The 27,461-nt window shown below is 33.4% G+C and overlaps 1 protein-coding gene across 1 annotated transcript in view; it reads left to right on the top strand.

Moving 5' to 3' along the window:
• Ugt50B3 (UDP-glycosyltransferase family 50 member B3) overlaps nucleotides 1-27,461 on the top strand; it is a 64,838-nt gene that overhangs the window by 8,526 nt on the left and 28,851 nt on the right. The window contains exon 2 of the mRNA XM_076120952.1: nucleotides 12,218-12,360. Coding sequence (XP_075977067.1) covers nucleotides 12,358-12,360 — 3 coding nt within the window. The 5' untranslated portion in view covers nucleotides 12,218-12,357. The remainder of the gene's footprint in view (nucleotides 1-12,217; nucleotides 12,361-27,461) is intronic.

Here is a 27,461-nt window from a genome sequence, read left to right as displayed (position 1 = left end):
ATTATAAAGCTGAAGAGTTTGTTTGTTTGTTTGAACGCGCTAATCTCAGGAACTACTGATCCAATTTGAAAAAATATTTCAGTGTTAGATAGCCCATTTATCGAGGAAGGCTATGGGCTATATATCATCACGCTACGACCAATGGGAGCAGAGTAACAGTAAAACATGTTACAAAAACGGGGAAAATTATGACCCATTCTCTCTGTGACGCAAGCGAAGTTGCGCGGGTCAGCTAGTAAATAAGAAAAAGGAGCGTTTTAATTAAAATATCAGTAGAATCTTGTAATATTTTGCACTCTAGAAGTAAGAAAACTCAAAATCTTTGCGAGTATTTCAACGTGTGAGCAACAATTTCTTGTAAACGTGCTTTTATTGAGTAAACAAAGTTGACACTAATAATGTCAAGTCACACTGACCTCATGTTACGTACATAAGTGCCGAAACAAGTTAGTAGTTTCGTAGTAAACGAGTGATGACTACTACATTTCGGTAATATGACATAATTACTTAATTGGCTAATGCCGTAGGAAACGACACCATCGTAACATCAACATACGAAGATTTCGACCAAACCTATCAATCGGTAGGAAACGACCTGATTCTCGGAAATGGAACATGTGTGTATAGTCTATTATTGAATTGATCGTAAAGAATTAAAATCGTCGTAATTACGTCTCACAAAACGTGAGTGACGAGGTAAGAATATGCTTAACAGGGGCTCCCAACCTTTTCTTAGTCGGGGACCACATTTATATTATTCTTGTTGACAGGGACCACTATGTACATAGGTATAATAAAAATAAAGTGTAATAATCATACGGAAAATTTAAAATTTTAAAATCATTCGCGGACCATATTTTGAAATCCGCGGACCACTGGTGGTCAAACACAGTTTGGGAACCATTGGCTAAGTTGTAGAAAAAAAGTAAGTGCCACAATCGAACAGAGAATTTTGAGTACGTGTATGTCAATTTCTGAAGAGTATACCATCTGAACTAGAAGTCGCAATATTGCCTCTACAATACGTTCATGCAGTAAGTGTTCTTCGAAAATACATGTCCTTTGAGATATTATGAGCACACACTACTTCTCAGTAACAGGTAAAACGCAATATTCAGAATATGAACTGAATTTCTCGGTAGTCGTTCGTAACACCTCGAGATAATTTCTCAGTAAGTTGAGAACTAATTTCTGCAATCTATCTTATATAAAACTCAAAGGTGACTGACTGACTGACATAGTGATTTGTCAACGCACAGCTCAAACCACTGAACGGATCGGGCTACAATTTGGCATGCAGGTGGATGTTATGACGTAAGCATCCGCTAAGAAAGGATATTGATGAATTCTACCCCTAACGGGATAAAATAGGGGGCGAAAGTTTGTATAATCTTCTTGGATTTTCGATTGATTTAAATTAACCTTGATTCACACACAAGATACTTTTTACTACGGGAAATCTTTACACGCGGATGAAGTCGCGGGCAAAAGCAAGTTTATAGATAAAATCTCATACGTAATATATTTCGCCACGATGTTCGCTTGTTATGTGTAAACATGATCGAGAATACATGCATATTTCTCGAGTCGTTTTAAAGTTACGGTTGAAGCTATATGTGCCGTCTGAGGCACGGATCTTGAGCAATGAGTAAAGCGGTTCCTTGTTCACGTCTAAGTACTTGAAATTTTAATTTCAAGACATCATTATAAAACGACTAGCTGACCCGCGCAACTTCGCTAGCGTCACATAAGAGAGAATGGGTCATAATTATCCCGGTTTTTGTAACATTTTTTACTGGTACTCAGCTCCTATTGGTCGTAGCGTGATGATATACTATCTAACATTGAAAGAATTTTTCAAATCGGGCCAGTGGTTCCTGAGATTAGCGCGTTCAAACAAACAAACAAACTCTCCAGCTTTATAATATTAGTATAGATTAGTATAGATGGATAGTAATGGTTGACAATTAGGATACAAAAAAGGGAGTTTTGACTTACTAATATCTATCAAATTACTAACTTTGTCATTTTAGTACTCACTCATGTGAATAATCATTATTTAAAAGCAACGATTATTAAGAGTTACTCTCTCATACTAAGCTAGTAAGCAATTCTATATATGAATGTGCTAAAAATAATATAATGAGTTTGTTTGAAACTCTTGCATTCTGGCAAGTCTATTAGAGACTATTATCTATTTAACATAATAATAACATATAGGCTGCTACTAAGAATTTTCCACTAAAATTTATTTATAATTTATTCTCAGGACCCCAGAAACCATTGATTGCCAGTTTTATGCACTAGTTCCTGAAACACCCACTAACTTAGAAATATGTAGGTAGATCCTGCAGTTCTACGCTATTTATAAACCTCTTATAGATAGTAGTTGCAGGAAATTCTATAAATACAACAGCATCTTTGAATTAGATAACATTTACGTGGAAGTTTAACGAAGACCTGTTAATAGGAACGATATTAATACAGCAACTTTAGTTTGCTTTCCACTAGGGAACTTTAGAATATAGTTTGAACATATTATTGGCATAACCCGGTTATATGATTGTTGTTACATAATTTTCTGTTCTCGGACGAAAATCTATATGAAAACTGTGTTCATACATAAGAAAAAAAACTCTATTTAACTAATTAGCAAAAGCAATAAACCCTAAAATACAAAGATTCTCCATACATCATCTGAATAAACCTAATTGCTATATTGCCAATAACGTAATGTAACGATGAAAAGATTTTACTGTAATCATTAAGTTACTTTCTAACGTTTACAAACACTTAGGAATATATACTATTGTATTTATCGTCGAGATTTCCCTGATGTATAAGCCAAAACATTTTATTTACTTGGTGTTAATGATGTAACGTAGTGTTGAAGTCTTTTCGCAACTGATTATCACAGAATATGATATGTCGTAGTAAAATTCACGTGTTGATGCGGGCAACACGTGCGATTTGTGATTTGAAAGAAATAACTGGGTTATAAAGAAGTGAAGCAGATAGCTTTGAAATCCGCAAGATTTTTCTTGGTAAACACAACTCCTGCATTTAATATTGCTCTTGTGTCACGGGCATTTTTACAAACAAACAACGGACACAAAGTACAAGAACCAGACCCGAAACAATTATTTGTGGATCGCACAAATAATTGTTCCGTGTGGGAATGGAACCCACGACCTCCCGAAGCAATGGTAGCGTGGCGACCTACGCCACTGCGCAACGGAGGCGCAACATTCTATATTACTTAACTAATATAATAAATAATCAGTAAATAATAAGTTTTGTGTGGGCGTGGCTATTACGTAAGCAGGTTTCCCTTAAGAATGGAAGTTGATGCTCCATTCTTACGATTAAACATTAAACTCGGTTTTAGGAGTTGTTTATTCGTAGCAGTCGTTAAGTCATGTCAAAGAACTTTGGATGTCGTGAACAACTTTGACAATAGGTTGACCACAAACCATACGAAAGCAAAAAACCTATTTTTTTGGTAAACGTAATATTTGCTACCTGTTGCTAGTGTATGTGGCCTTACTTCACCTAATTTTGATTGTTAAGAATATAAGCTTATATGCCTATTCATTGTAAAGTTGTGAATTTTCAAATATTTCTTATACAAATGTAAGAAAGTATGTGTGTCTAAATATTAGAGGTTCACTTAGCGATCGCTTTGAACGATCAGGTTGGTGTCAAGGTTTTTTAAATGTGCTAATTAATACTTATCACGTTTTGATTTTTTATTATGTTTATTTTTTAACATGTTTTTAAGATTCGTTTGATAAGTTTCATAGGCTTGTTTTTAAAAACATTCTAGCTCTATAAAGAAAACAGAATGGAATCTCCATCCGTAAAATTTGACATAGTTATACAATTACAAGTTTATTTTACACAGTCCCGTAAAAGGGATCCTAAAATTTAATAAATAAATACCTTCTTGTGTTACACATCATCATCATCATTGGCCAGAATACTTCTATTGCAGATGATTAAACCCCCACATAGAGCATTTGGTTAAAAAAAAAGTTCAAGAGTGAAATGATATTTATTTGTTTTAAAAAATCGTTTAAACTTTCGATAGTATGTAGCTTAAAAGCGACAAATTAATGTTGAATTGTATTAAGCTAATTATAATTATCTACAATGCCAAAATACAGCAGCAAGGCATTTAAATTCGTGATAAATTACATTAAATTGTAATAGTCATTACAGACGGATAATGGCGGCACAGGAGAACAATCGTAATATTACATTTATAAAGGTTTATATCGGATTAATTAAAAGTTTGTCTTTGATATCTAACAATGTTGAATGCCTTTGTAAGCGTTATAATAAATTATGTTATATTTCCTTAAATACGTTGATATTTTCAAAGCTGATTATGAAGGTGGCAGCTTCGCTTGCAACACAATTTCAACCCCTATTTTAAATCGCTAAGGGGAAGATTTTAAGAAGTAACTTAAGTTTAACCTCGGGTCTTCAATACATCAATGCTATATTTCATCAAAATCTGTCAAGCAGATTCGATGTAAAAGCATAACAGACGCACAAACTTTCGCTTTTATAATATTACCAATAGTTTGAATTTGCAGATGTGCTAAGAAATGGAATGTAAGGTTAACTTGTCACAAGTTTGTTACTCGTCTTTCAGTAATCTAGTACCTACTCCTCAACCTTAACCACAAACAACACTGTCTAAAATAAAATACAAAGTCGAGATCCTATAGAGAGATTCAAAAGTAAGTCGAATCACTTGGTTACGTGTAAAACCAGTATATCAAAATTATACAACAACAAAAATTTGCATTAGGAAATTTAATATTTTTATACATATTTAACACAGTTTCCGAGCTCGCGTGACCGCTATCACTGGTTCTCACGTAATATAACCAGTTACCTATGTTTTATACTCCAACACCTTAGTAAAGAGCCTTGTATGCAAGATTCGCAGTTGCCGAAGGTATACAAAATTCTGAATTTGCAACATTTATGATATGCAGGCTTATCCACCTAATGTTGGCCTGTTTGATTATCATCATTATCGTCACCTCAGCCGTGGGACGTCCACTGCTGAACATAGGCCTCCCCCATAGATTTCTAGAGTGACTGATCTGATGCGGCCTGTATCCACCTGCGACCCTCCTCAGGTCATCTTTCCATCTTGTGAGAGGACGTCCCACGCTGCGTTTGCCTGTTTGATGCAGCTAGTTTATTCTAAAAGTACACATAACTGTCAGATACCAGCTCTTGCCCGGGGCATATTTTGTATTGAAGCCTATATGTTATTCTGATGTAAAAACCTATATTACTGTAAAGTTTCATCCTAATCTATCCAGAAAATTTTTCGTGAAAAATTTTTTCCAGTCAACCATCTATGCTCGCAAACTTTCGCATTTATAATATTAGTAGGATAAGCTAGACAAATTGTAAAACCCAAGGCTACTAAATTGTCAGAGTATTACGTTTGTTTACACACATCGTGAGTTCACTATCGAGTTGCGTGAAAGTATGTTAGGTGTGGAGATTATATGGAGATTGACGAATTTGATTAACTCATTTCGCGATGTATTCTCGTGACCGCTGTTAAGTTGCTACTCAAATTTTTGATAGCTTGTCTATGCTAATTTCGGAAAGAGAAATTTGATATTTTTAAGCCTACTTTTTTGTATACGGCCTGTGACAGACTCATTCATAACCATCATCAGGCTAGCCTTTCTTCCAACTATGTTAGAGTCGGCTTCCAGACTCACCGGTTGAAGCTGAATACTAGTATTTTACATGGAGCGACTGCCTATCGGACCTCCACAACCCTGTAATACCTGGAGTATAATACAATACCCTTGGCAGTATTATGCTTAGTGTGTATATGAAGTGTGGTATGAAGATATTTTGCCTTGGCACTTAACGAAAAAGTATTTATACCATGTTTAAAATAATAAAAAAAAGTGTTGATAAAATGTATAATGCCGTGCCGTCTCTTTGCTCCTTAATCATGTTTCTTTCTTTTTTCTTATATAAATGTATATTATGATATATTTAAATCACTGTTGATAGTAAAAGTCTATAAATAAATCATTCGTATGATAATAAGGAGGTTCTGATCCACATCGTTTTGCAAGGTCTTGAGCGTGACTTTTGGCAACATAATTTCACTTGAATATCTAATGAAGTAATTTGAATTTATGTCACATGATACTTTGAGGAAATAAGAGTGAAACAATCGCTACAATCAATCTATAATCCTAGTAATATTATAAACGCGAAAGTTTGTTTGCTTGTTTGTTACTCTTTCACGCACAAACGACCGAACCTATTAAGGTAAAATATAGCGCACAGATAATTTACAACCTGTATGAATATATGGAATGTCTAAAAATCTACCTAGTAATCTTTTTGGTGGATCTAAATCGCAGGCAGTTGAATTATAATTATATTACCGTAGAAGGAAATTAAGTTAATCTCTACCAAAAAAAGTTACATTACGACATCAAATTGCCTAATTCTCAGTTTCTTTTAAATACTTGGCAAAGATCCAAAACGATTTCTATACAAAATATGCGTTGCGAAGTTTTTAAACTGTTCGGCCTTCCTTATATCTCAGTTATAACTTGTTTCACTCTAGAAACTAAGTTAAACGAGAAAGAGACGCCATCTTTCATTGTACGTTTATCAAAAACTCTTAAACAGCTGTGAAATTATCTCGGCCTCTGAATTTGAAAGTAGAATTAAAGTGACATTTTGTGTTTAGTTCTTTTTATGATATTCAATTTTGGTAGCGTGATACTGGCTGTTTAATTCATTGTACATTCTTTCTTATTTAGTTTTCTGCAGTTATGAGACATTTCTGTTTTGGTTTTGATAGGAAAAAAATTATTAACGAAAGGATATGGATTGATATCGTTGTAAACTCTGCATGAACTTAAATGGGTCTTATTAATTACTCACTTTCTATCCTGACCTAGTAGTAAATTATTAGGGTCACAAAGTAGGGTGTAGCTATGTAACGGTTTGTTAAGACCATTTGGAGATTAAAAATATTAGTGGCCTAGAGTATCTTGTCAGTCCCTCTAATTGGCCCTACCTTCCGAACTGTCGGTAAATTCACTCTCTGTATCATTGACTATCATAAGTGTTAGCATTTGTCCTAAACTAATGAATGATTTGATTTAATTTAACTCTGTAAACTGTAAATTTTACCACAGAATAATGTACTAAGGACATAAAGATGAAAATAATACAGCTCTATTATGTTGTTGAGTTAAACTCTCGGCGGCCATGAACTTGCAAAACAAAATAAAGTCATACGCATTATCATCATAGAAAAATCCTAAATAAACGAAAATAAAATGGCCGAAATGTAGCAGCAGATTTCTTAAGAAATTGACATAAACTTTTCAAGATATTATGATGTCATATTGACGTTTGTTTTCAAACTTATTTAGAAAATGGCGATTACGTTAGGCAATCGATGTCACTCATAGTGTAAAGGTTTGCGTAACGTAAGCTTATAGAGTAGGTACTCATACAAGAATGTTATAGAAAGGCACAATTTAATACGTGCCTATTAGTATTTATTTATTAGTTTGAACATAAGGAAATTGTAGGGAGATTATATTGAATGTTTTTATTTGATAGCGAATCTTGATAAATAGTGAGCCAAGCTGTAAATTGTGTGACTTTATTGATTAAATAATTGTGATTGACTGAATTTTATATCGACCATTGTTTAGCGGGGGATGAAGATTACGCCACAGTATAAGCTTAAAATGAGTAAAATAATTTATATGAAATTAAACAACAATATTTTTTATCATGTCACAGTCGTCTCAAAGACTATTATTAAAGACATACAGCTTATATTGCATGATTATTTACATGACAATAATTGGCAGAAAAGTGATTCAAAACAAGTAACCTGTAGCGCGATTCTGCATAGTCAGTACCATCGAGTATCGAAATTTTGGCTGCCAAAATAGTTCCTACAATGCCCGTCAAAGGTGCTGATCAGATTTTCTTACAAAATTTCTCGATGACTGGCCGGTTGTCGGTACTCGATAGTTTTACAGAATCGCAGTGTTGTTTTATTAACACAAAAAGCGTCAAATTAGTCATACCTATAAAACAAAGTAGTTAATCCAAGCGAATTAAGGGGACCCTGTCCTCAATCATATATATCGTTATTTTTTGGCAAGCGACAGGGGAAAGTGGCTCGCCTCTACGTTTATAATCCCAGTAAAATGTACGACGACTCCTTGACCGTGTTACATTGCCTTGACGAATTAAAATTACATGTAGTGGTAAAATGTAACGGGTAATTTTAGGTCCCGAATTTCGTTTCAGATTACTGTTAAGATCAATTTCTTCGTACGTGTTTCGTACGTTCGTGTTTTTAAAGAGCGAGCGATAATTTTGTGGTGTTGTATGTTGATTATGTATCTGTATTACATATTGGATATATAATATTATTCATTAAAGTTAGTAGAGTTGTTAAAATATTATCGTAATACGAAAACGTTTATCAAAGAAGTAAGCAGACAGACCTCGTAGTGAGATAGGGAGGCAGAAAAATTGCATCTTGCAAGATGTAATCATATGTTCTTATCGACTAAGAACTTTAGCGAAAGAATATAGCCGCTAGTTTACTATAAAAGGCAAGAGCATAAATAAATTCATAACAGAATTTTGTCACAAATTCTATTTTTCTGTTTCACAAATCCTAGTAAGTACAGTCCAGTCAATTGTATCGACTATATTATCTTATTCATAACTTTCGATACGTCTAAATTTAGCTTTTCTTTTTTTAGAATAGTCCAAAAAAGAAAACCAGATCGTGTTTTATTATGAAAAAACTATTTATTACTTATCCTTTTTTCACATGTGCCTTCTATTTACGGTTTACAAATAGTACTAAACTAGCTGACCCGCGCAACTTCGCTCGCGTCACATAAGAGAGAAATTTCCCGGTTTTTGTAACATTTTTCGTTGCTACTCCGCTCCTAATGGCCGTAGCGTGACGTTATATAGCCTTAAGCCTTCCTCGATAAATCGTCTATTCAACACAAAATTATTTTTCAATTCGAACCAGTAGTTCCTGAGATTAGCACGTTCAAACAAACAAACAAACTCTTCAACTTTATAATATTAGTATAGATTTATGGGATTCAAGGCCTGTTAATATCAGGTTAGAGGGCTAAAAGCTCCCACAAATCTGAGCACTTAAGAATTAGGATCAATTATGCCGATTGTGGATGCTAATGTCGGTTCTAAGTGTAAACGTCAATAATAAATGCGTATATCCCTTTTTACAGCAATACTTTTGTTATACTTATACTAAACGTCATAAGTGTATTTGAATTGTTTCTCACTTTTTATTGTTTTACGCGTACTTATTATTATACCATCATGTCGATAATTGAGGGAGGGTATTCTTCTTCTACGAGGGCTTTTAGTTAAGTAATTCTTAACGTGGCCTTTACAAAATTTCCTTTTTAAAGTTTTAAAATGAAATCAAGCCAAAGGAATCTAGGCCTTCGACTGTTGGTTATTAGATTTCTTAGAATTTCTTTATTAGGCTAAACAAAATACGCAATAGTAAGCACTGAAAAGGAAACTAGAAACATCAGGATAAAACTTTATAAAATAAACTCACGTTACTATTCCATAATTCGTTTAGCAACAACAAAGCAAACCAAAAGACAGTAGAAAGCAAATTAGCGCCAAAAAAACAAAAACAATCCGCCGCTACCCAGACACGGAACGTTAAAAAAGTTTTATAGCCATAATGTAAGGATTAAGTTACGCAAACGAAAGAGGATGACGCTGGCTGACATAAAAACTTTTTAAAGTAATAAAATATTGTTACGTAACATTGTTCTTTTTTTGTTTTTTGACGTTTAGACGCGAAACAACGAGTGTTGATTGGTTGGCTTTGTAACTAATCACAAACTTTCCTAGCAACTCGAACTATATGAAATTGAAACAACGTCGTATTTTTATGAAGTTACTGTGTAGGATAAAAGCTGACAGCATTTGTTTTAGGGATATAATTATTATATCCGCTTGTTGCTCTACCTTTTTGTTTATTAATATAAGTATTTTAAGTAACAACTTAACTTGTGTAAAGGAGCCAGCCAATCTATAAATTAATTTAAAAAAATCTTTTGAAGTTTAGTATAGTTAAAATAGCTCCTGATCTGATTTTCATGACCATTTTTCGATAGCTAGAAGATTTATTGATAGTTGATAGAGGTAGAGTATGGCTCTTCTGTTTACACAAAGATAACTTGACCTAAACTTTTGTATATATGTAGTATGCGTATAATTTTATATTAATCAATAAACTTCATTAGAATAATGGGAGAATACATTGGTTAACGTTTCCTGTACACGCTAAGGTTTACTCGCAATTCGGCGGGTCGATGTTCGCTTTACTACCATGATAGTCGATGAGTCGCAGGCTCGTAATAACAATCGCTTTCCTATAAGTGTACGACGCAAAACTGCGTGATATCGATTAGCAGTCAGATACAATTATTTGGATTTATAAGGATAACATAAATGTATGACGACTTATACCGTGCAATGAGGTGACAAAACTTATGTATGGGAATGATGCTCATCTATACTAATATTATAAAGCTGAAGAGTTTGTTTGTTTGAACGCGCTAATCTCCAGAACTACTGGTCCGATTTTAAAACTTCTTTCAGTGTTAGATACTAGATAGCCCATTTATCATCACGCTACGACCAATAGGAGCAAAGTACCAGTAAAAAATGTTACAAAACCGGGAAAATTAAGATCCATTCTCTCTTATGTGACGCAAGCGAAGTTGGCCGAGTCAGCTAGTGATGTTATATTTGTAAATATATTTTCGCTCTATGCCTAACAATTTACCTAGTTTGTTGTCTAGTCCTTAACAACAAACTATTGGTATTTATATAATGGAATTTTTCTTTGGTCACAAACAGCAAAATCTAAAGTTACTAGTTTGTACTTTTTAACAATACCCGCCATTAAAAGATTTCTCAAGAGTATGATAAAAGAGAAAATAAAATTTTATTTAGGGAATATTTTGAGCTGTCCTAATGGTTCTCATACGTATTGATTCCGAGAAAACACTAAACTTTTTGCTGATCACTAGTCTGGGTTTACGGCTAGCGGCTGTACGTGATAAAATCCTGGCTGTATAAATCCCTACCTTTACCTACTAGAAAAATAAAAAAATAAAGCAATAACGAGACTTTTTACACGAAAACTTTTTACAGAGTTGACGATAAAGAACCATGAAAATAGTCTGAGACATTTTCATATTCCGTTTCAGTGCAAAGAGAATGTTTATAAATTGTTTATTCTCTAAAGTAAGTTTTTGTGTCGCTATCACTATTGTAGATGGCAGTCTAGAAATTTACATTAAAGACAGTGTTGTCCTAGGTTTTATAAATTAAGTTGAGGTGGTCTTTGTGTAAAGCTTTTAAAGTACGCTCGTGGTAAAGTCATTTGCATATTTACATGAGATTGTAGACTTGACTATTTTCTTTGCATAAAAGAGCAAGTTGAAACACGTTATCTATGTATGTTTTTTTTAGGTTATTTAAGTAACAAAGTAGCGACATCAGTCTTTGAGTCAATGTATACCTTTTTGGCTTTCGACTTTATGATTTTAACTGTTTCTGATCTGCGACATGAAATTGTCTGTCAAATGTTAATTTTCAATGAAGATCCGTGCGATTCTGTCTATTCAATCACGACTGTCATAAGAAAAGTAAAAAAAAATAAATACCAAAAAAAAATTTGACAAATAAAATGAAAAGTTCTGCTATAAAAATAAAACATTATCATTGTTATAAGTCCGAGTTTCTAATCAGCTTCAATTAATCACTTCATGAAATGCGACACTAATAAGCGAAAAACATCATGATTACTCACTCAAACGGCATTAAAACCAAACAAGGCATGAAAACACAAAACCGCCGCTTTAGCTATAAAAAAGGTGTTTATTTTTTAAACCACGTGAACTTTCAAACAGCCACCATTGCCAACCAGAAACAGAAATGTTGCAAAACATTTACATAACGTGACCAGTAGACCGTCAACTTAATCATTTACCAATAACCCACCAAAACTATCGGTTGCTATCGAAATCATCTCAGAACGGGGCAAAAACCAAACAGACACTCACTTTCACTAACTCGCGATTTTTTTTTGCAGGCAAAGGCGAGGAAGTGAGACCATTCGGTGCATTCGAATCAGACAGTGTTGTGAATTAAAGTGAATGACCGTTGATTTAGTGAGTTTAGTGATATTGTGCATTATAAATATTGTTACGTTTACAACAATCAACTGGAAAAATGGTAAGTTCTAATTTTAGTTTGTCTATTTGTATGAATTTGTATGAATGATTTTCCGATGCCATTAAGAAAAAAAACATAATATTGACGTTAAATATTTTGGCGCGTTTAATTTTAAAATTAGATTGTTTCTATTTTTAACTTTTCGGTATCTGATATTATTAACTTAATATGGAAGTTTATAATATGTTTGAGTTATATATAATCTATTTATACTTATGAAAGCCTCCTACGCCTTTAAATTCATTAGAAAAGTTTTGTCAGTATGTTTAATTCTGTATAGGTAATTTAATATAACTTTGAGAGATGGTAGGCACAAAATATAAACTAATTTAAAACAAACACTCGTATTTAATGTTAGAAAATCTAAATATATATAATTATAAATAATTTAAAAAAGTTTTCTACGTGTTTCCTGCCAGTTTTTGTGACACTTATTTCGTTTTCTTTAATTGGTGAAATGTTAGATCCAACTTTATTTTTGTCTCTCGTTTAATTTACTAAATAATAATAAAATATTAAATTCAGAAGAATTACTGACTCTATAGTATTTTGTGAATATTGTGAGGGGACCTACAAAAAAGGTAGAAGAGAATTTGGACAAAGCACATAGTTATACTAAACTTCCTAGTTTCATTTCTTACTTACCAAAAACAATTTCAAGTACAAAACTCTTTCCATAAACACAACATTGACCTTAGCTCGTGTCATCAAAGAAAAAAAAAACAATAACAAAGCTTCCTCGTCATAAATCTATTTGGCGCCAAAATGGCTCATTATTCTATTATTTATCAACATCACAATAGGTGCTTATAACATACTAGCACATAATGTCTTACGCTCGGAAGACATAAGGATAAAAATTAAGGAACTGTATTGATTGCAAATTGTTCTAATTATTTTTTCCTGTTACAACTGAGGTCGGATTGATTTCGGTTTGTTGAAATGAAATGCGGAAAACGTGATTGATATTTCCGATTAAACATTTCTTAGTAAAAATATTAATTGGATACTACTTTTACGGTAACAAAAGGTCGTATTATTATAATTATAGATTGAATATAACTGCCACATAGCGTTTTAGAGGTAAAATAAAAAAAAACAACAAATAAATAAAACCCATTCATGTTCTACTGCTGGGTACGGGTTTCCTCAGAGGAGGAAACGGTGGAGGAAGGGATTAGGCCTTGAGCCCACAAGCAAGTGCTCAAAATGTAAAGTAAATTAATATAATACAATTCTCTCTCTCTCTCTCTCTATCCCTAATGGTAGTCTTCCTTATCTTTCTCTTCCACTTCGTCTATCCTGGACATCGTCTTCGGTAACCTTGCTTATGTCTTTTGGCGCTATACTTTCCCATCTTGTCTTGGACTATCCTCTGGATCTTCTGGAGGGAAAACTGTAGTACTCTCTCTCTCTCTCTATCTCTCTCTTTCTTTCTAAATACATAAAATAAATAATTAACTAAATAATCAGTTAATCTCTCGAAGGTTCGTCTGTAAAGTTAAGGATCGCCACTTAATGTCCGTTTTAATTAATCTGTCTTATCCTACTTTGTTGAGAAACAATCAACATTAATGTTTTATTACTCTCTTAGGAACTTGGGTCAAGGTTGCAAGGTAAACGGACAAACGGACATAGTTTTATAACTAGCTATACAAGTATACTTCTAATAGACTATTATTCTTAACAAAACTAGTACAGTTTGAATGTAACTCGATCGAAACATCGGGTAATAAATAAAGTATCGTAACTTATTTTCACCGCATTTGACTTGTTCTGATATGCACAACAAGTCTTATGCGGTAAAAATTTACTAATACACTATTACTAATACATAATACTAACACTTATATAAGTGTATTACAAGCCGTGGTATTTCAAAAACGTCATAAACCTGCATAACATAATGTATAAAGGCTAGTTTTTTTTACAAAATCACATCATAATAGATACAGACAAGGAGGAGCTATTGGGGAGACTTTTGCCCAGCAGTAGGATGATACAGTCTCATAATAATAGTAAAATAAATGATTAAAACTTACCTGAGGAGGTAGGTAGAGACGCAAATGCTACTTTTAGGGAACAATATAAGAATGATGGTAGAAGATTTTCAATGCAGCTGCTATTGTGCTTTTGTTAAACTGTCATTGTTAAAAGAAAATAAGTTGACAGTTCAAGTTCAATGACCTTACAAGTCATTCTTTCTAAATGCTTCAGTTTCCTTATTCGTGCAAAACTTAATCGTAACTGAATGCATTTTAGCGGAACTTGTTTAAAACGATTTGAATGCAATGAATGAACAGAAATCTGTTGAACGGAAAATATTTATGCATTGATCAAAGCATTGCGATTGAAATGGTTTATTAAGAAATTAATTTTATTTTTATACTTAATTTTTAGGAATAGGAACGTAATTTTTTTTTTTTAAAGATCGTAAATGACGAAGGCTTGATTTAGAAATATGAAAAGAATGCATTCAAAGATTTCTGATAAATATTTTCCTGAAGTGGGACTCGAACTCACAATAATGTTTAAATAATATTAATAACAATATCAAAATCGTCCGTACGAGATTTACCATACACAGACAAACACTTGTTGACTTTCTGAAAGAATAATATTATTCTACTAATAATAAAAAAAATAGAACCAAAATACTTTACGAAATACTTATTGTTATATTCTCCTACTAAAATATATAAGTGTACTTATTATCCAATCGCAATAAAGTTCAGTCTTCTCTTAGGTGAAATAATTCAGTACAGTCGATTACCGACAACTTGGGACTAATAAGAACAGATAAACTTCAACACTATTGAAAACACTAATTTCTGCCTGCGTTTTTGCCTGGCTTTTAACAACCTTTCGCAATTCTAGGCTTAGAAAAAAGTCAATTTTGTATTGGACTTGCTCTTGTGATCAAGAATTGTCAAAAACTGCTGTTTTCATTTGCATAGGCTTTTTTTTATTACCTTAGTAAAAAGTGTGCTATGTTTGTCTACAATACTTTAATATATTTTTAAAGTCATTTGAAGTCTAATGCAGCAATTATTAGCATTAGTTACTTTCGTATGATTACTTTAAAACAATAAAATTACGATACATCTATACTAATATCATAAAGCTGAAGAGTTTGTTTCTTGGTTTGTTTGTTTGAACGCGCTAATCTCAGGAACTACTGGTCCGATTTGAAAAATTCTTTCAGTGTTAGATAGCCCATTTATCGAGGAAGGCTATAGGTTATATATCATCATGCTACGATCAATAAAAGCAGAGTACGAGTAAAAAATGTTACAAAAACGGGGAAAATTTTGACCCATTCTCTCTTATGTGACGCAAGCGAAGTTGCGCGGGTCAGCTATGATCCATAAAACGATTTCAAAAATCTGTTCAGTAGTATCAAAGAAAACCTCTTACAAACAAACCTACCTTACACGATAGATCTACATACATTATTTATTAGTACATCAAGAGCTCATAGGAACGACCTAAACGACTGGAAGAGGGAATAAAAGCTAGCATTTTATTTCCAGCCAATTCGCACAACGTCTCATTTCAATAACCCTGTGTATAAAACTTTATTGACTACTAACTTGTATGTCAATTTGGCTCTACACGTTTCATGGCTGGTTTTCTTAGAAATGTTAGAAATAAGTTCTTTTTTGTGAGGTAATGTGTTATGTTTTTGTAGAAACTGTTTTGAAGATGTAAAAAATTTGGTCGTTTTTATTTACTCTTTTGCCTCACCAAAACATTAATGACACATTTAGAACGCATGCGAAGTCACAAATCCTCCCTTTGTCAGTCCCTAATTCAATCTAGAAGGAAATCCATGCCCAGCAATAGGCGGTAATTTTCTTCTTCGGTCTTTTTTATCGCAATTAAAAGTATTGTAGAAAATCAAAAGATAGTTTCCGAATACACTGAACGTGGAATCTTTTAAAAATGTATCATAATCCTAGCGCACTGTTGCACCTTAAAACAGCTGTAAATAACACTGACCGGTATTCCATCCAAGGTTTGACCTTGAAAAGCCACCTTAACCTCACTAATTGTTTACAGACTATTAGTATTTTCCCACTAGTTAGTGTTACTAAGTGTTCAATATTTATTAATTACTTGAAACATAATTATTGATTCAGTTTTTTATTGATCATAAAGTAAAGTTTTAATACATTGTTAAAAAGACAAATCGATGGCCAAGCACGTTTTTAATCATAATGTTAGATATAAGAATGGTTTGTTTGTTTTACGATTGTATCGAAAACTTTATGTGTTAAGAAACTATATAATTTTATTAACACATTGTATTCTTTTAGCGGAATGTTACTCGTCAATAAATACATGAAATAATAACTATATATTACTAGCTGACCCGCGCAACTTCGCTTGCGTCACATAAGAGAGAATGGGTCAGAATTGGGAGAGAGTGTTACAAACGTTTTTGTAACACTTTTTACTGTTACTCTGCTCCTATTGGTCGTAGCGTGATGATATAACATATGCTTTTTTTTTCACGAAAGATATTCTCAAAATTATTTATATCTCTTAATATAACGAAATCGTGCTAAGGCATATCCGCCATTAAAACAGTTGCCATGACAACTGAATTTTGTTAATTCGGTGTCATTATAATATTGATTATTCGCGACTTCGTTCGCCACCTGAATTTTCCCGGGAAATGCGTCATTTTCCCGGGGTAAAAAGTAGCCTATGTCCTTTCTCGAGTATCAAAATATCTCCATACCAAATTTCATGCAAATTGGTTCAGTAGTTTAGGCGTGATTGAGTAGCAGACAGACAGACAGACAGACAGACAGACAGACAGACAGACAGACAGAGTTACTTTCGCATTTATAATATTAGTATGGATAATAAAGATATAAACTTTCATTCTTCAAGCAAATCGGATAAAAATATGTTTTATCAATAGAAACACGAAAGCTAGGCATATTCCTTTCAAAAATATTTCAACATTTTGAAGTAAAATACTCACAGAATAACTTCAAGTTTTCCAGAAATCCTTTAAAGGTGACAAAGTCACGAGTAAGAGTGTATTAGAAAGAACTTTGCGTTTTCAAAGAAAGTGATTTTTTTATATGTTTTTATGCTAAAAGAGCAAACCAAAAATCTTACATTCGTTGAATCTTTGATACTCTTCCGTACAATACATCTCGTCTATTTTGCTAGTAACAATCAAAGGCAAGCTCGCTAAACGTAATCACACATCGCGTGATATAACTTGACCATCAGCATAATTTTTAATATCGTTAAGATCAGACAACTGTATCGGTTATACAATAAACACTTCCTGCTCGAGAAAAACCACTCTAAACACGATTAAATTAAGGTATAATTTAGGATATCAGTTGTAGGATATCCGGATGGTGTTAATCCAAGGAATTTTAATCTTTAATTATTGGGTGATAAAGTTTGTATTATGTTGAAAGGTGTAGCGAAAGTGGTTTATATATATTTTTTTACTCTCACTATCTCTCGGTCATGGTCGGTGTCTTACGTAGGCTATGGAACGAGAGTGACAATGGATAGGTAATTTTGGCTCGCGTTAATGTGTGTACTTCGAAAACGTCGTATGAACTGTATGAAGTTCATGGTTATTTTATTTCGGAAGCAATTTCCTTAAGCTTTTTATGTTATTGTTGTGTCTTTAGGCTTTTGTTGAGTTTGAATATTGAATGCATTTCACTTTTCTCTACATTCGCTCATCGGTATTTTTTATCGTTAGGTTATGGTGCAAAAGAATTACACGATACGATATTTCAGGAAGCTACATACAATAGATACTATATTATATTGTTTGTTCATATTGTTAGTCAATTACTTTCTAGGTGAAGTTTTATTTCGCAAGAAAGATTTTTCCGGTAAGGTGACATTGAAATTCTTTTACGACATCTAGTAAAAGTATATTTAGATTGCTTAATCAATTTATCTCATTCATCGTAATTAAATACACATTGTGTCCTGACAAAAGAGCGTAGGAGGTAGCTAAATAAATGTATTTACAGTGACACATTTATACGGATTCTGGATACGTCACCGTGAGTTTTCATACAATACTTACGCAATGCATGACAGTACGTTTTGTTATAAATAAGCTTTCTTGATTGACAGATCAATGATAAATCAATTCTAATTAGTTTATTGGTACAAAAAGGAAGTAGAATTAGGCGCCTGTTACTAAGTAGGTATTTAGTTTTTACAAATTTTTATATACAAAAGAAAACTATTAGAGTTAGGGAGCTAATTAAATTTCTATAAAACGTGGGATTGTGTTACTTTTCTACTTAATACATTGATGTAATCTATTGCCTTCGTTAAAAATCATAGCCAATATTCTAAAGATACTAGCTGACCCGGCAAACGTTGTTTTGCTATAAAAAAAAGTGTCACTTAGGGGCATCAAAAATAGATGTTGGCCGATTCTCAGACCTACTCAATATGCTCACAAAGTTTCATGAGAATCGGTCAAGCCGTTTCGGAGGAGTACGGTAACGAAAACTGTGACGCGAGAATTTTATATATTAGATTTAATGAATAATTTGACATTCCCACTTTTGAAAAATATTTATTATTTTGTCATTGTTCCTGTATGCAACGGATCATAAAGCCAATGAAACAGAGTACTGTTGTCTTCCATCAATTGACACGGCTCATAATTCGTAATTAAACACTTTCTACACGTAGACTCTTACCGTGACTGAACCGTGGAGCCATGGCGATTACTTCCTTACTTGCTTCGTATCAGATTTATTAAGATAGCTTCCTCGATATTGTTTATATAGTCCGAGCTATAGTAAATTCGACTAGTTAACCCACGTGGTTTCACATGAATTGAAATTGGATTTGCAAAAAAAAATATAGTACGAGTCGATGAGGTTTTACTCTTGGAAGATGGGCCAACGTCCGGGAATCATATTCACTGAACATTTAAATTGTTTTTATATATTCCAACATAGAAGAAGCGTAGGTACCGTGGAAGGCGTATGCTGCTCCGTGACATAATTTAAAGGAGCTGTCAGTCGGAAGGTTCAGACCATACATAAAAAACAAATATTAAGATTGACATTTAAAAATAATTAATTAGTTTCTTACTTTTAAATTGTACAAGCATGGTTAAAAAAGTTATAGATAAATTTACATCCATCCAAAGAACCGACACCACACAAACATCTGTTTCGCGTGATGTCCAAAGTTTATATCAAATTAAATACAGAAACATTTTAAGCGTTTAAGCTGCAGTAATTATTCTTTACACAACCGAACGGGCAGTAGAAAGTGTTAAAATTAGAGTTCGTGAGAAATCCTGGTGTCTGGCCGACTAATTGAAATGTACAGTAATTGACCATAATTTAAGTTAAAGACAACACTCGGTACTGCAGTTATTAGCAAACACTTTCTAATACAATAACTCGTAATATGTTTTGAAATAAGTAATCTGTCATTTTGTATGTGGCTTGCAAACATATTTGGTTCAACATGAATCTGCCCAGGCGTTCGGTAAAATCTAATATATTAATGTAGATGAATGAACTTGATTGCCTCCATGGCGCAGTGGTTTATGTCGCCACGCCGCGATCACTGCGTCGGGAAGTCGTGGGTTCGATTCCCACACGGGACAATTATTTGTGCGATCCACAAATAATTGTTTGGGGTCTGATTGTACTTTGTGTCCGTTGTTTGTATGTTTGTAAAAGTCCCCGCGACACAAGAGCAATAATTCTTAGTGAAAATGTGTAGGAAAAACGCCGCGTCTAAATAAAAACCGGATTGCAGCGTTCGGACCCGAAGAAATTACCAGATCGGCATAAGTCAAAACCTAATGTTACTTATTATGAAAACAAAATACGAATTATCGTAGGTCAGTAACTTTTTGTTTCATTGTGGCGTCAGAACTAATTTGTTTTGGTCTATTGTTGAGTGGTGAAGCAATGGAAAGCAATTTATCGTTGTAAACAGTTCATTTGCAATATATCTGTGGAAATGGGGCTCTTGTCTTCATAAATTTGATGCAATTACACGACTAATGATTAATGGTTGACTTTATTTTAAAGGCTTTCCTTGTGGCATTTACGGCTAGAGTCATAATTGCATTTTTTATGTACAATTTAACATACGAAACTTTTTTACTATGTTGTAATGGTAACAATAGCTTTCCAAATCTATACTTATAAGGATTTAAAGCCAAAGAGATTATATTATAATGTAACGGGTCTTAATCGCGATTGAAAATTAGAGGTTAGAATACCTTATATGTTCACCCGACGTTTCGATCGCATTACAACGACCGTGGTCACGAGCTGACTGATGTGGCTGCTAAGCGTCGTCTCCTTGCGGCCCGAGTTTCGATGCCTACCCTCACTTGGTTTTCACTGAGTGTACATTGTTCGGAACATATAAGGTATTCTAACCTTTAATTTTCAATCGCGATTAAGACACGTTACATTATAATATTATGTGTACAAGTCGCGACAGTTTAAAATCGTTAAAGCCAAAGAGATTGTTTGTCTGAACGCGTTTATCTGAGGAACTGCTGATTCAAATAAAAAAAGAAAATCAAATTGAATTTCCCATTCATCGAGGAAGGCTTATAGCCCATATATCCCCTCGCTGTGACAAACAGGAGTGGAGCAGAAATAAAAAACAGGAAAACTGAAGTCCACGCGGACGAAATCACGGACGGCCGTTAGTATTATATCAAACTAGTATATTACTATTATAATCCATCAAATTACGTTGAAATTGTCAAACTTCCGGTGTAAGAAATGCGTGTGACAGGTGACAGTTGTATATTATAGATATTATATGTAGCGGGAAATGTATCACGGAAACAAACATTGTGTACTGTGTAATAAAACAATAATGTGTTGTGAGGAAATCGAAGCGATGTAAAAGTGGTAAATACGATAATAATGCTGGGTAATGGAGTTTTTATTATTAAAGAAATTATGTGTTCAAATATATATTTTGATGAATTTCTTGAGGGCATGTAAAGTCCCGCTCTTGGCCAGCGTGGTAGACTTAATGCCTAACCCCTCACCATTTCGGGAGGAGACCCTTGCCCATATTGCCAAAAGATTTTTCATGCCCTCAAGAAATGAATTAAAAAGATCTTCAACTCAGCTCTAAAATAACTCATGCGTTGTGAATACTACAATACGCAATAGTGACATTATAACTTTTATAAAATACTAGCTGACCCGCGCAACTTCGCTGGCGTCACTTAAGATAATTATAATTTTCCCCGTTGTTGTAACAATTTTCACTGTTACTCTGCTCCTATTGGTCGTAGCGTGATGATATATAGCCTATAGCCTTCCTCGATAAATGGGCTATCTAACACTGAAATAATTTTTCAAATAGGACCAGTAGTTCTCGAGATTAGCGCGTTCAAACAAACAAACAAACAAACAAACAAACTCTTCAGCTTTATAATATTAGTATAGATATAAATATAGCAAGGTTCAATGACAACTCAAAATTTATATTCAATAGAATGATCCCTGAGAAATCAGTAGGTAAACTATGCATTCCGAACTTTAGTGTATCTCGGAATAATTTAAAATTAAATCCAAAACACGTGCGGTTCCGATGTGTTTATATATTTATTTGTATTTGCTACGGTGCCCCTAGAGATACTGACCCTTGCAATCCGGCCTAGGTCAGGCCTTTAAATCGTGGTTAAAGAATGACGGTACTGAGGAATGTTTTCGCTTAAAGGAAAGCAAATAGCTTATACTAAACCTTGTTTTTAACGATGCTCCATTTTCGTGGTTATTTTATCAGTTATTCTAATTCATGCTTTAGGACAAGACATTATTTATTCAAGAAAAGAGATTTTTCTGACACTCTTGATTTCTATGCATTTATAACTTTTTTTTTATTTAAACTTCTGAGAGTATTTGTATTCCTCAACTAAGATAGCATTGGTGTTAAGTCATGTGAAAGGTCTTTCACTAATCATACGATAAAAAACCGGCCAAGTGCGAGTCGGACTCGCGTACGAAGGATTCCGTTCGTAGGGTTCTTATATATATGTTGTTATAGAGGCAAAGGAAATACATTATTTGTGAAAATTTCAGCTTTATAGCTATCACGTTTTATGAGATACTGTGTAGAGACAAACAGACAGCGGAGGCTTAGTAATAGAGTCCCGTTTTACCCTTTGGGTACCGAACTTCAAAAAAGATGGTAATGCGTATACAATTTAAAACACTGTCATAACACTATATTAAATTCTACATCTTCCTAATCAAGTTTAAAGACTACGTTGTCATTACAAATATTAATCAAAAGAACAGGTTTCTTGTCGAAGTGATTATGATGTAATACCTAGGCCAATATTAGTGTTAATTTAGTAAGGAACTGGACGTGAGGCCACGAATTAATTATGTCTGTTGCTATTAGATTAGCTAATTACAAGATGCTTTAAAGAATTCTTGAGTGAGATACTAGTGTTTAGTGTAATTTTATGTGGTGTTTTGAGTTTTGTTTAAGATAGCGATAAATGAAGTCCAAGAACGATTTAGTTATTGTTTAACCAACTATTTACCCTTCAGTATGATTGATATCCACAAGATTTCCTTTCTTAAGACTTTAAGGAACATAATTGTAGCATTATTTCTTGATATCATTTTCTGTCATCATTCAAATTATATTGCAAAAACATAGATGTATTTTTATTATAAGAGACTTATTAGAACAGATTCCTACACCATCATCTTAAAACAAAAATATTTACGGTTAGTTTACAGTAAAAACGCTATATTTGATACGCTATCAAACCAACTATACTTACTTTACATTAAATTCAGTAATAAATACAAGTCACGCTACAGTTACCCATTACGTACTTACCAAAGTACGCAAACCGGATAAGATTGTCGTGTATATAACAAAGCTTCCTGTTGTATCCTTGTCGCAAATATTTACATAGTTAATATTACAGCTGTTTGCACGTGGGTATATACCCGGAGAAGATTCCGGGAACCTTCTGAAGGATTTGTGAAAATCTTACTTGATGAACTGTCGGAACTGGCTTTTACGTTTTTATTCTGTGCGTAAACCCTCTGATATATTATTGTAGGATACCAGCTTTTGTTTACGGCTTTGTTCGTGTGAAGAAGTTTTTGAAAAAATTGGGTTTGTATTTCTAAATGACTGTCGTGTCAATCTTAAAATCGCTGCCTGCACTATTCTTAACAAGTGTAAAGGTATATTTGAATGTACCGTTTAGACTTTATAGATATGCTTTAGGTAAAATTTTATAGAAAAACCCTGAAAGTGGCGCATTTAAAAAACACAGCTTAAAAATATAAGGACTTTCTGAATTCGGGTGTAAGCTTTATAAAATTTGATAAATTAAAAAAAACCTTTATTTTAAATACCTACAATCTTTTAATTAAAATAACTAAATACAGGCAAATTAAATACTTTATTAGAACGGCACTTTCTTTATAAGTATGTACAGAATATTATTAGTCGCAGTAAACAGGATTCTTTGAAGACTAATTCTGTTCCTAGAACAAACTTTCTGCACGACTTACCAAAGGTTTCCTAAAGCGATCCTATTACTTTATAAGATCATTTTTTAGCTTTTATATAGGTCGATCTATTTTTGTCAGTCAGATTTTGAATTATTACTAGGTTTTATAAAATAAAGACTTTTCAGTACACTGTCTATTTCAGTTCGCGATAAACTTATAATCTATTGGTTCAGTAGTTTAGGCGTGATTAAGTAGCAGACAGACAGAGTTACTTTCACATTTATAATATTAGTATGGATACATGAAGTGTTTCTCGCGGAAGGTTCTAGTGTAGTTTTTAACCGTGTTGCTAAAATAATTCGAGTTACTTATCTTGTTTATTTGACTGCCTCCTTGGCGCAGTAGTTAATCCGCCACCATTGCATCGGGAGGTCGTGGGTTGGATTCCCAGACGGAATAATTATTTGTGTATCCACAAATAGTTGTTTTTCTGGTCTGGTTGTACTTTGCGTCCGTTGTTTGCATGTTTCTTAAAGTACCATCCACACTAGAGCAATTTTTAGTGCCGGAGTTATCTTTTTTATCTATTTCCGATTGATTAGAAAGTAAAAATAATTTAAGTGAATAATATTACGATCTTGCAAATTGAATATCACTATGACATATTTTAACTTCAATTCTAAGATTTAATGGAAAGTAGAGGAAATAAACGATTGAATGATCGTATCACAGTACAGTAATGATAGTTGTAAAGTACTTTTATTGATGGTTATTACTTATTGAATCTAAGTCATGAGCGATAGCGGGAATGCAGTATACGTATATGCATAAAATCATGCCTTTTTCCCTTAGGGGTATGCATAGACCAGAGAACGCCACTTGGTACAATACTTACTAACTTCTGTCATTCATATTTACACAACTTGCTTCATGCACATTCGTGCATATTATGTTATATTGCTAGAAAACGACTGTAACTTTTTTTTAAGACTATTCCCACACTAAGAATTGCTCTTGTGTCGCGGGGTTTTACAAACATACAAGCAAGGACATAATTTTGGTATTCCCCCGACTATTGCCTGCAACGAAACTGTACTGAAACTTTTCTCAGAATAATGAGAATGTTCTACCTTCGAAAAATAATCAAGTTTCAATATAATTTGTTAATATGCGTTTTAAGAGCTACTTTATACCCTACATCATACACATACGTACAATTCATTATAAAATATCTTTCTTTCAACTTTCAGAACTAGGTATTTAGCTCACTGTATATTTGTTTGTATTCTCGGTATATATTAATTATCCCGCTAGCCACCAGTAATATTTTTGCATTAATTACAAGAGAAAGTAATTAACATTTCGATGCCTACGCTCCGTAGTATTTTAATTGAAATATCTTAATGGTTACTGTAAAAATATTATTTTAAGTACTTTTTTTGGGGATTAAATTTTACGCTTTGATCACTTTGTAAGTGTATAACGGTCTGCGTTTGGCACCTTGATATTAAATTAAGCACTTTAAATATTCTGTGTGTTCAGGTAAAAGGAATTAACTGCAGCTCGATTCTTTATTACTATCGATTACCGGCATCCGGCTAGTTATCGAGAAATTTAACACGAACATCTCTATAGCGCCTCTACCGGGCTCTGTAAGAACTATTTTGGCAGTACAATTTAAATGTCAAACTCTCGATACTCGACGGTACGGTCTGTAGAGCATTGCTCTACTGAATTAACTTGTTACATTATAGATGTGCTTGGATATATCTCAGTTACTATCGTAAGTATTTTGTATGTTCATAATGTCATAAGGCATTTGTGACGTAAATCGCGTAAAGCCCATAACCGGTACCCCACCCATAATAGGAAAAAGAAAGGTAAACAATGTCTGCGCCCGATATGCGTAATAACTTTTCCTAGTAACCGACAATTGCGTATTACATAACACACGCAACTTTTGTATCACACTACGGAATTTCACCTAGTAGTCTATTTTTGTCCCTTACCTCTTCATAATAAAAGAAAAAGATAGAAAGTGGTGAGTGGAGCAGCGATAAAAACTCACTTTCTAGTTTAATGATAAATTGCATTCATTAAGCGTTGATGTTTGCGAATTTAAACTCGGGTAATAGTTATGTGTTTGTGGTATTACTGTAGATTGTCGCAATGAAACCTCTTAGGACCCGTTCACGTAAGAGTTTTTTTGTCAGCATTGTTCGCGACAAAAGTCTTCGTAACGCGAACGCAGTGACAACGCCGTAGAAATGCGATCATAACGCAACGTAAACGTCGAAATATTGTTGGTGACAGTGTGCTCTTGCATGAATGTGTATTGTTTTTTACTCTAAAGAAATTCAATTAGTTTTAGGAAGGAAAATCCCAAAAATGTGGCTTTAATGTGATAAAGTTATATCCACAATGCCTATTTGAAACACCTTTTGTGCAAAAATGTGAATAAAAAATATCATGGCTAGCGTCCTTTTCCTGCATTCAGAGTACATAAGGACAAACGGAAGGTAGAATGTTAAGGACATAAATATTTTCTTTTTTATTCGCAGCCATTAACATAACAAATTGCCAAATTAGCTTCGGTCATTAGCGTAATCTCGCCTTATAAATATCTACTAAATTATTAATAGGTATACGACTGACGTAATCTGTGCTTTTAAAATGTCCTTAGACTGTTGAGAACAGTCGCTAATTCTTGATTTTAAGTCCTTTTGTAACTGATAACAGAGGTTTGAAGGAGGAATTTGAATTCAGTGTAATTAGTTGTGAAGAAAAATATAGTTTGCATGAGGATTGTTCGTTTAAATAATTCTCGTGTTTTTGATACTTCAGAAACTACTAATAAATTTAACAGTCACTAAACTAACTAACGCTCGTTTTCAATACGCTATCCATCCAATATGTACTTACTAAAGAAAAGCGTAATCTATCTTTGCCTAGTTTATCGTTATTTCGTTTTCTAAAATCCATTAATGAATAGTAATCCATCTGAAATTATGGTTACGATATAATATTACTCAACTCTAAAGTTGTGTTTTTCAAAGAGAAATAGATAACTATAGATCATTTTGTCGTTATAATTTAAAATAGCAATCTATCTGCTATGTTTGGAAACGAAGAAATCGATACACAAATTCTACTGTAATATAGACTTACCCCCGGTTTTTGAGGTACATTTAGCGATAGTTTATCTATTCAATAGCGTTTAAAATCATATAAAAAACACTATTGAATAGAAAACCTACTAAATGTACTCAGAAACTCACTACCGAAATATTTTATGATCTCTCGTGGTGATCTTGAGGTCATCCTTGACCTTAACCTCCCCCATTGATAAGGCGTGAACAGTAGCACATTAACATCATCAATGATGGTCTCCAAACTTTCTCATAATTTAAACGTCAGTTAAAATTAACTGCCAGCCATGTCAATTCTTACCGGTTAGTCTTGAACTGTCATAGCCTTGTTAAGTCTTAAGGTCCAACGATTTGGTAAAAACGACGTTGTTTATGTTCCTGTGCGAAACTTTGTTGAGTAGTTTTGTTGATAATTTTGTTTTTTTGGAGGTAAACATTTTGAGTGTAT

Source organism: Anticarsia gemmatalis, chromosome 12 (assembly GCF_050436995.1).
Source record: "Anticarsia gemmatalis isolate Benzon Research Colony breed Stoneville strain chromosome 12, ilAntGemm2 primary, whole genome shotgun sequence".
Classification (NCBI taxonomy): domain Eukaryota; kingdom Metazoa; phylum Arthropoda; class Insecta; order Lepidoptera; family Erebidae; genus Anticarsia; species Anticarsia gemmatalis.
The sequence above is the reverse complement of the archived record's forward strand: the minus strand, read 5'-3'. Positions and strand labels throughout refer to the sequence as shown.